Source organism: Vanellus vanellus (assembly GCF_965231255.1).
Source record: "Vanellus vanellus genome assembly, chromosome: Z".
In the NCBI taxonomy this organism is placed as follows: Eukaryota; Metazoa; Chordata; class Aves; order Charadriiformes; family Charadriidae; genus Vanellus; species Vanellus vanellus.
The window spans coordinates 69,828,768-69,840,130 of record NC_138908.1 but is presented as its reverse complement, the minus strand read 5'-3'; the positions used below and the strand labels follow the sequence as shown (position 1 = coordinate 69,840,130).

The 11,363-nt window shown below is 41.1% G+C and overlaps 1 protein-coding gene across 1 annotated transcript in view; it reads left to right on the top strand.

Annotated features, from left to right (window-relative positions):
- Positions 1-922: 922 nt before the first annotated feature.
- The window catches only part of RANBP3L (RAN binding protein 3 like), a 36,095-nt gene continuing 25,654 nt past the window's right edge, over positions 923-11,363 (top strand). The window contains 4 exon segments of the mRNA XM_082498007.1: positions 923-1,343; positions 9,787-9,845; positions 10,113-10,149; positions 10,742-10,819. Of these exon segments, the coding sequence (XP_082354133.1) occupies positions 1,109-1,343; positions 9,787-9,845; positions 10,113-10,149; positions 10,742-10,819 (409 nt within the window). The 5' untranslated portion in view covers positions 923-1,108.

Here is an 11,363-nt window from a genome sequence, read left to right as displayed (position 1 = left end):
ACATGCATTTGGTTCATGTCAGCATGGGAATAACCATGGTGCTTGGCTGCTTTGCTTGATGTTTTGTCTTCTTTTTGAAAACAAAAAGCCCCCAAAATCAATAGCAGGCGCAGCATCAAAGGAGACAGCTACGAAGCAAAACCTCCAATTCCATTAGACAGAAAAATACAGGTCTTTCGTGATGAAACCACCGATTACAGCAGCAGCACCGCTGTTTCTCAAGGGGCTCGGCTTTACGGGGCGCATTTTAACGCAGCCGGTGTTCCGCCCGTCCGCCCGCCGCCCCTCACCGCAGGCCTCCGTCCGCCGGGCCGCCTCCGAGCCGCCGGCTGCCGGGCCCGCCTTCCCCGCGACATGGCCATCAGAGGCGGCTGCCAGCCTCCCGCCGCCTCCTTCCCGGGCTGGAGGCGGTGGTGGGTAGTTCACCGCGTCGGGAACCCAGCCAGCCCCGGCGGTGCTGCCCCTCCGCCGCCACGGCTGCGCCCGCCGGCAGCCCAGCCCAGCCCACTGCCTCAGCCGCCAACGGGCACTAACGACCCCGTCAGCCGCCACCCGGGGCCCCCGCTCCACAGAGGGGGTGGCGGGCGGCCCCGGCCCTCCCCGCCCGGCACACCCGCGACTGAACCGCCCCCACTTCAGCCTTCGGCCTTCCCTCAGCCGTTGCCGGTACGCCCCACGAACAACCGCTGCGGCCGCTTCCCCGCCCGCCCTCTTATGTTAATCTACCGGGCTTTACATATCCCCTCCCAACGGCCGGCCCCCGCCAAGAGCTTGCCCCGAGCTGTCACTGTGGCACCGGCGCTCCCTCACTCCCCCGCCGGCCGCCGCCGCCGCTGCCGCTCGCTCCGGTGCAGCGCGGCCCGCGGGCGGCGACCCGCAGCGCCCCGGCCGTTGGCCGTTACGGCCCGGCCGTTACCATCCGCTGGCGGCGGCGAGGGCGGCTCCGCGCGGGGCCTCGCCTGACTAGTTTTGAGGGGGGGGGGGTGGCCTAAGGATCAGCTAAGACGCCTAAATTCAAAGTTACAGACCCAACTACGGCCTATATACGTATTTTATATATATATGGTTACATATATATATATAGAAAGGTACTTCAGAGGACCTCATAATGAGAGACCAGCCAACTTCTGCTCGCAAAGGGAATGTTTTATATACAGGTGTGTGGCGCTCTTACGACGTTTCAGTCAGCTCCGGGCACGGTGGGAAGGCGAAGCCTGACCTCCCCAAAAGAGGAGACTGGGCTGGTGACCCTGGGGCTGCTGGCCGGCCAGAACAGATGGCCCGCAGGCCCTGCCACGGCTCCGGTGGTGGCAAGTTAAGTCCCCAGGAGGAATGCCGTACAGGTAGGTTTTGTTGGCAAATGACTTGTGCATGTCTCCTGTGTGCCCCCTGCAAGGAGGGTTCTGGGGAATGGGATGAACATGGAGAATGTGCCTGGTTGGTGATGAGTCGTGGGTGGTGCAAAACAAGAGCTTGGCTGGCTGGGGTTTCTTTATTGCAAGTTTTTAGTGGTAATCTGTCAAGAATCTCCAGTTTGTATTTCAGTTGAAGAAGAAGACGCTAACAGATGGTGTGTGGTTGGGGTTTTGCTTGTAGAGCACCCCACACTGGTCCCTCGGTGTTTCTCCCGTCATTTAAACTTTCTGCAGCTTTCTAAAATGCTGGGCCTGACAGTGAGTGGGAGCAGCGCTGGCTTTGCCGGCTGTCCCTGCCCTGCCTGCCCTGCGCACCCGGGCGCTGACGGCACAACGGGCCCGGTCCCTCTCTGCAGTGAGATGCCTGACTACAGGAGGAACAGCAAAATCCTCTATCATCTAGGTAGTGAGGAGGGCCAAGAACTGAGAATGATTCATACGAAATTGTAATAGTAACATTTTTTAATAGGATGCATAAAGAAACAAGTGCTAATATTAAGGCCATTCTGCAGATGATGCCACCAACCATTTTTTTACCATGCAGGTTCATGAATGAACCCAAAACAGCAAAAGGAACCATGCACTTTCAAGGTCTAAACCTGATGCTATGACTGACGCAGTTTAGAGTGCTTGGGCTAATTTATGAGTCAGCCAGCCTTTCAGTTTGTGCTTAGTGTTGAGCACACACAGTCCAATTTACTTACGTGCCTAAAATTTAAAGGATGTGTGAGTGTTGTTGGATCATGGCCTTAATACCTGTATCATTCAATCTCTACATGAGTGTTACTTCTGTGCTACTTCTGTGCTACTAAAAATGAAATTTAATATTGGTACAATGCCCTAAAAATGGTAAAGCTTTATACACCTATGAATGTTATTGCCCTTGCATTGAGTATTTTACAGGCTTTTATGATAGATTAAAAATGCTGAGCACTGGTGTATTGGAAGTTTCAGTGTTTGTAAAACAATTTTTGGTTACATGCTTTGGCACAGTCCTGCTGGTATAGTGACACAGTTACTGCTGTCATTGCATTACTGCTAGAATTACATTGTAGTGATGAGACTCCCAAAAATATTTTCTTCACTCTAAAGTTTGAAATAAAGCCAACAGGGTTTCATTTCTCTCAGAAACTGTGTTAAAGTATTGCTAGGGTAGGGATTTTTTTTTTGTTATTTTAATGCCTGTTTACGTCTTGCCCATATAAAGATGAAGACTGTGCTCTACAGAGATGAATGGTGTGACATATGCTGTATTTATAAACACTTTTGCAAGCTGTCAGCTGAGTTTCCACGACTAAAGAGAAGTGTGTTAATTTTTAAATCTCATATGGCATGCTTCCACAGTGGAAGCTAGGAGTAGTTAAAGGAACTGTTTGGGTAAAAGAATCCTTTCCACACCGATCAAGAAAACTATATTTAGAATCTGTAGCATTGAGATGAGTGACTGAAGAGAGGTGGAGATGCCTTAAAAAGTTGGGGCCTGATTCTGCACAACTGTGCCTGGATGAAGCATCCTTGCTCTCATAATTGGTCTCAGTGATGACAGTGAAATTATTTATGTGGGTTATCATTTATTTGTATGACAAAGAACGTGCAAGATTGCAGTCTTTAACAGTACAGTAAAGTTGTCCCAGGACAGATCCTTGCAGAAGTTTTATTTTGCAATAGGCAGTTGGATGAACTTTTCCTTTCCTCTTTCTGAGTATGATGAAGTGGAAACTCACTTCTTTGACGATGTACTCCCTGTCTATTCAAACAGGGGTGTGTGAAGTTATTTATCAGTTCCCCGAACTGTATTTACGGGATGCAATCTGAACCCAAGATAAGCAACATACACTTCGCATTTAATATAGAGTGTTTGAACAGCATGTAGTGCTGTGCTGAGCAATCTCTTCATGGGCCACGGAAGAACAGTAACTTCTGCAGCAGGCACAGCCAGGTGGCCAAATATCTGTTCTATATGTTTAAGTTCTCTAGAAATAAAATTCTTAACAATGTTTTCCAAAAAATGAAAGGCGTTGTCCAAAATTTCATCGCAATATGTTTCAAGTACTTTATTTTAATAATGCTGAAAATATTTCTTCTCATAAAACACTTCAGCATGGTTTTGGACCAATTACTTAGAACAATTTGTATTGAACATTTTCCAAAAATCAGGACTCATGAGAACTTGTGGCAAATTTATTGAATCACTGACACTCTTCAATAGAAGAGTAGTCTAAAATAAAAAATTGAATTAGCTTACAAGTCTGGAAGTATGACTGAGATACTGAACTTGAAAATTTGTTGCCTGTATAGCAACATTTGTCTCTGTTACTTCTGAATATAGAAAACTCTTCTGATTATCATTGGAGATTTGACCAGATTTGAATTTCATTTGATTTATGACCCTGTTTTATTTTCCCATTTTGTTTTTAGTGGTTACTGATTAAAAAAAACGCACCACATACATATAATGAATTTAGATGTAAATGAATTAATCAATCTTGTCTTACAATGTCTTAGCAAAAAAAAACCCAAGTAAATTTCCTTAGAAAATTCTGACATCTTGGCATTAAAACTGATGTTAATTTTTACGGGAGTTGTCCTAGAAAGTACTGAATATGCTTCATAAGCAGAAATCAAAAGTGTGAAGGGTAATAAACGAGAATCTGAAAGTAGGCTTCCAGGTCCATATTTAGAGTCTTAAATAAGTGACCTGATTTTTCAAAGGTGCTGAGCAGCCAGCTGTGCGTGTGAATTGCACTGGAGTTCTCAGCTGCTTAGTGAGGTCACTGAGGGACCTGAGATGTTGGCTGGCAGCCTTGTTGCACTCTTGATTGGCTGTGAACTGACTCTATTTTATGTTGGAAAGTTCAGTGAGTATTTATAAAACAGAAGCTGTGGTTCTACTGCAGGTTTGGCAAAACTTAGCTAGCAGGTTTTTACTACTTTTTCACCTCTTTTTAGATGAAAAAACGGACAGATGCCTTTTTGTATCAACAACCAGAAACAATATTTAAATATGAGTCCAAGCTTGGATAGCAAAGTATTTTGTTAATTTATCCTACTGCATGTTTTCACTATATATATTTCTATTCTGCCTGTTATTGCAGTTGTATTATCTGAAGTACAGGTAGTTTTCTGTGGTTTTTTTGTATTAGTAGATAGTTTAACCCGGATGTTCCTTGAGGCAACATGCTAATGGTCAGATCATCAGCTAGCATAGTCAAAATAATTCCTTTTTTTTTTTTTTTAAATGGAACTCTACTAATTTATGGATCCATGTCTCCCACTTACATGCTAGTCCATTGTTGCTTTCTTCTTCTTCACTATATTGCCACAAAATACCAGGCACAATATTTTGCCTTAGTGTTTTTTTCAAGTAATAGCTGTAAACAGCATATATTCATAAATGGCAGAGGCAAAGCTCTCCCGTAGTTTTTTTTTTTTTTGTAGTATTTTAGTAATGTAAAACTATATCTGGGGATGCTGCAACTAAAGTCACAGTAAATCTCTTCTTAACATCTTTGCCAATTACATGTTTCTGTTGAGCTAATTTGCATGTGAAACAAACAAAACGGCAATGTTATGTGCAAGAATTTGTTGTTATTGTTTAACTTCATTTGATTTGAGTTCTATGACTTGGGAACCAGCAATCTAAGCTGTAACATCAAAATGCAGAAGTGTTTCTGCTTTTATTTTTGCAAATTATAGCAGTAACATGCAAAGCTAGTGAAATTCATGCTATAGTGTATCAGAGCGCATAAACTTGCTAATACTATGTCATAGCCTTATCTTTTGATAGGATAAAGTTAGAATCTGGTTATAAATTTTCACGTCATAGTTTTTGTGTGTTGTGTAACATTTACTAGGATGTTGTGAGGGAAAGCTGGATGATTAAAGGTTTTGAAGTCAGTGACATTATTTGGAGATTATACAATTTTCCAGGATCTTATTCTATTTGAGAAAATTACCTTTGATTAAGAGGTTATTTTCTTTTTCTTTACTGTATAAAGTAAAAATTGTAGTTTCTATTTTAGAATTAAAAGTTTTCCTATGAGGTGCAAATGGGATTGCTACTAAAACCAAAAAGGTACAAGTTGTTATCTCAATTTAAGGAATCATGAAAAAAATGTTGTTTTTTACAAGTCAGCTTTTGTTTCCAGTGTTACATCTTTGTTGGCAGTTATGAACTACTGGGTGGGTTTTTTCAGGTTTTGTTTGAAGGATTCTGTTTTGTAGCTAAGCCAATCTGAAATAACTGATTGCAGGATTGGTAGTTATTTGTGAAGAGCTACACATATAATATATAAAGTTGTGGGAACAGTAGAAACTCAGGCAAAATCCAGTGGATTGGCATTAGGCCTTTAAAGAAATTTGCTGCATGAAACTGTTGAAAGAAACAACAGAGACATGAGAATCCTGCCACATAACTGGTCAATGGCACTCAATTGACAAATAGAATAAAAAACACCTATTGCCTGCTTACTGCCAGTTTGATTATTATTTGATGGACACTCACAGTTTCACTGGAGTCAGCCATCCGGAGTGATATAAAACCTTAGAGATTTAAGTTCCTAACTTTAGATACAAAAATGTGAAAGTGTTTGGTATGAATATGAATTAAAATGTTTTCAGACTTCTGGCAAATTTGGTAATGAAGGTACAATAGAAAGTATTTTCTTTGGAATCTGAAAATGTAAAAATTAACTGTTTAAAAGTCAGAAAAAAACTTTTATTGAGATTACAAGTCCCTATCTTACCCTCTTAAAGATTTGAGGGTTTTTTTGCTTCACTTTGGGAGGAACAGAGCAACAGCACTGTCAGCCACTTTTGACGTATGACTTCAGGCATATGACTGCCAGAAAATTGGAGACAGATTTGGGCTCATGTTCTGTCCTCTGTCTTCTTAGCCCTCAAAGGTTAAGGATCATTTATCTGTTCTCTGGGCACGATGGAGCAACAATAATAACACCTCTAATTTTTTTTTAATGCATATATTTTGTGAAGTTTCTACAGCTTTAGGAAAAGCAATAGCAATAAAAGTGAAGAGTGGAATGTCACAGCAAAGGCTGAAGGACCCATATGCTTCAGGGACAATGCTGGCTTTTGGGATACAAACTAAGTTGGTGAAAGCAATTTACATTATTTCTTGAATGTCATCCTGACTTCCTAGGCCTAGGCAGCAGCCAGCAATCATTTTTGCCAAAATGCATCTCTGTATTTTCTTTCAAACGGAATTCTGTAAGTGCAGCCTCCATCTGGGCATGTGAACGATCGTGATTTGTCAGTTGCCTGCTCATACTGTGCTAGGCAGAGCGCCCAGCAGGGTGATGGAGTGGGGGATGCCTATGCTGGAGGAGTGGAGAAGAGCAGAGCAGGCACCATGCCAGAGACCCCGGGTGCCTTCCATGTCAGGGACAGAGCACATCTGATAGTGCTTCTGCGCAGGACAGGAGGCTGGAGCCAGGAGGCTGTGCAGATAAGATCTCAAACAAGGGAACTGGACATTTCTGATTTTGGACTCCGAATGCAGTAAATATTAGGCCAAGACCTTTCTAATTCAGCAGCTTCAGGGGAACTGTAGTGAGGAAAAGAGAGCCCAGTCTGTGGTGATTATTCATGGGCAAGCAGACAGGGTCTGTGTCTGGACTCTTGGCTGAGGCTGGTGGATTATTCCAGTCCCTGCAGCCAGAGGCAGCCCATTTGGCAGTTTTTTCTGGTAACTTTTTCAACAGCCTCTGTTATCTTCAAGTGCCAAGCTGCTGAGGACCGGAGTGGCCCAGTCTTAACAGGCATTAGCCAGCCTGTGTCTGTCTGGGTCTTGTAGGTGCTTAGGAGGAGGGGTGGCTCCAGCCCACCCTGTTCCCATCCCTTCACCTCCACCTGCACCCGGCCTTGGGTGCTGCTGCCTCTTCCCAGGGACAGCCAGGCACTGCTTGGCTGGATGCCCCCCACTGCTGATGAGAGAGGAGGGTGCAGAGGGCTTATCCTTCACCCAGTACATAGCCACCACCCTAGCAGTGGCAACCTTAGTGTAGAAAATGAAGAACAGAAATGCAACGTTGCTCACCAGTGTTAAAATTGGCATGTTGACACAATTGTGGTAGTTCCCCAATGACCTTGTGTTACATCCATGAGTAATTCTGCCTTGCCTTTTCTGTGGGGATCAGCTGCAGATGATTTGTGCTTGAGTATCTGAGAAATTTAAAATGTAACTGGAAATTGATGCATAGGATACATACATAGTTAACACAAATATATTTTTAAAACTGTTATGAATGACCTGATTGAAGAGTGAACATCTTATTGATGAGCTGCATGGAATACTTTTCAGTGATTGCAAAAAGGTTTTCTTGATTTAGGTAGAAGCAATACAGAACCATAAAAATGATAAATAAATGTGGCAGCATCAGCAACCTCTGACTAAATCTATGGACAGCAAGAAAGTTTTCTCTTTGGCTTAAAAGCAGTTGATAGGATATATCTTTTATATTTACTGCAATATCAAAATACACATATTTATCTTTCAGAAGTACCGTTATACCCTAGCTTCACATTTCTGTTGGTAATGAACCAGTTACAAATTTTTCTTCAGGAACTTCTGGGTTTTAAACTATTACTCTAATTTTGTTGTTTAAATTGTAGTGAATGTTCCTAATACCTTCAAACTCCCTACAACCTTTTAGCTCCAGCAAAATTTAACTCTGTGATAGAAAGTCAGTTCCTATTTCACAGCAATTCACTCTGCTAATTCCATGCTTTGGATTTTTAAAGATACATAATACTGCTAGCTTCTGAGTTTGAGAGGTACTGTGGAGAATATGAAGGTTTCTGTAGTCATGGTTTAGTTCTTATATTTTTTCTTCATTCAGTAAACATACAAGACCTGCTTTTTTAAAAAAAGGAGACAGGAAAAAAGCCTATTATATTGAAGAAACCATATTTTAGTAAAATTCTATTGTTTATGTGTGCCACTCCCCTCTAGTGAATAGAAGTGGAATTGCTCCATCTCATGCCATGCTATGGACCCCCAGCTGCAACCAGATTATGGAGATTTTCTTCAACTTTCAACGACAGAGAATTATCTTTTTTGGAGTTAAACAATGTGAACTTTTTTCTGCTTTTTCTATTAAGGACAAACCAGGCCTTCATTGCAAAGCATTCCAAGTTTGCTAAATTCAGTCATTTGCACACACATAATGCCCAAGCAAATAACAAAATTAACTTCAACAACAGCAAGACAGTATTAGTTATTACTGCTGTGTCTGTGTATCACTGGATTTGAGTAATAGGATCATGCTTCTTGCCCCAGTTTACATACACACAGCATTAATTTTAACAATGTTTACTTTTTTCTTGATTGTTGAATATATACTTACTAAGTATTTTTAAAACTTCCATGATAGGTTGATATTTGCTTTATTAAACCTTTAAGTATCTGATACCAATGCTGGAGTGGTTTGGTCACAAATGGGTGTGCAAGGCAAGATAAAGATATCAATCCATATATTTTCACATGGACATTTTTATGTGTGTCTGCTCCTTTGCTCTTTAATTGTGCTGTCTGTTGGCATAATAAATGTGTCATTAATTGGTGGTACTGGTGAAAACAACTGCTTCACACTGACAACCAAAGTTAGTTCATTGGAGTTGCACAGGCTGTGAAGGTCTCATTCTTAGCAAAGTAAATATCCTGAGGAAGTCATGTAAGATGTAGAAGTAGTGAACCCTAAATCAACATTAAATTTGATGTGAGGCAACCGTATGCTGAAATTTGTTCCATTAAAAAAGAAAAAACACACACAACCCCAAAACCCCAAAATATGGATCCAAAGTTTTTCTCAGTCATACCTAAGAAATGCAGAGGTATGCCTGAGAGTAGAATTTGTTCTATAGAACTTCATAGGTTTATATATCATATTCACACATTAAAACTAACACTAGGCATTCACTTACCTGAAGCCTAAAGAATGGGAAGTAGCTGAGAGGCCAAGTGTAACACATTTCCTTTGCTTTCCTTTTGGGATCATTTTTCATTTCACATCCTTGCACTTCTTTGAGAACCAAAGCTGCAGTTCACCCTTGTTCTTGAAGGATGGCAGAAGTTACAAACAAGTCTAAAAGCACTTTTTTTTGTTCTTTTTAACTAAAATAATTGTAAAAAAAAATATGAGGCTAAATCCTGTGGCAAAACTCACTCTGGGATTTGTGGACTCTAGCTTTTTTTTTATTCACAGATTGTGCTGTGCGTCACTGCAGCTCTGTATTTTCTTCCTTTGTGACAAAAAGATAAGGTCCTGTTTGTTATTGCACAGCACTTTGAGAACTGTGGTTGAGAAGTGCTATTATGGAATTGTTAATAAAAATGGTCTCTTCTTTTTTCCAGAGCGACCAGTGCTTGCCCAGCCGATATTTGTTTTTGAAAAGAAGGACCGTCCTTTGAAGGTAAAAAGCTTTTTTTTTTTTTTTTGTAATTGATATAAAAATGCTGAGAAGTGAGGATTATGTAGACAATGATGCTAGCAGTAATAAAAGATTTTAGCCCAGGTTAAGACTTGTAATAAATGGTCTCAAAATAGAACAAGGAAAAGTAGAAACTAGAAACAAGACTGCTTTTAATGCATATATGCTGGATTGATACACTTTGTGTACTGTTCTAGAAAATGGCTGTTCTATTCTCCTTGACCTTTCCACGCTTATATTTTTTTCCAGCGGCCTGCAGAAGATCCAGTTTGCAAAGCTGAAAATGGTAATAACCACCTTATTGAAACAGTATAATAATACACTGGGTTATTCATAGGTCTGACTATTGCCTGTGAAAATAGTGTTTGGACCGCAGGGACAAATCCCTGTTAGTAGACTTAAGACTATGTGAATTGTAGAGCCACCTACTATGTCCCAATATATATGTCTTACCTCAAGAATTCTTCCATCTTACCTCTCATATTTAGCAGAAAGCTGAACTCCAGAAGCTCTGAAAAGTGGCCAAATCCATTCATCATCTGTATGAGCTCCTAGCTGCCCGTTTCTATTTCTTTAAGCTACATTATAATGTAACTTTGCATTCTTAATGTCTTCTGAGCCTGTGGGCTCTTAACTGATACAAAGTGCTTGATTTAGGTTCCCTGAACTTAGTAGAAATAAAGAAGGCTCCCTAGGGATTTGTGCCAGGGGTTGACTGAGATTCCAAAGCCCTCATGCTTTTAGGTACTGCCTTAAAGCTGTTCCTGTAAGTCATTCCTAGAATTTACTGTGTTCATGTTTTAATTCCATATCATAACATTGTGCTGAAATCTCCTGCCAGTCTATCCCTGCAGAACATTATGTTTACTTTTCTCTAGATTTCATTAGTTGTTCCCAAAAGCGTGCAAGATCATCATCTTTTACTTTCCAGAAGTCTGATTCTCAGTCTAACACAGGTATGACGTTTAGCTCCAGTCATGTTTTAATTACTATAGTTCTGTGTTCTCATCTGGTAAAGAGAAGGAATTTTCCTGTACCATAAACATTTCTGCAGTGTAGAGATGCTGCAAGTCATGAAAACCTGAACATTGATATAAACTTGCTGGTAATTTCCAAGAAATCATATTCATATTCCATATTTCCATAGTATTACATAAAGTAGTGAAAAATCTGTATATTTCGTATTGTTTCCTTGAATTACTTGCACAAGGGAGGAGGACGGCTGGAAAGGAATGAGATGCCCTGGTTTGTGGAATAGGTGAGTTCCTTGGGCAATCCCTGAAAATGTAAAGCAGTTTCCAGATGGGCCTCTGCTGACCAGCCAGCTGACATGGAAGTCCCTTTAAGGACTGTGTATTACTTCCATGGGAAATGCATGCAAGTCACTAAGTATAATGTGCGGAAGGACTGATCTGTTTTTTACAGTGTTTATTTAATATACGGACAGGACCAGAAAAATATTTCTGAATTCAGACATTAATACGTGTACACTGTATTTTG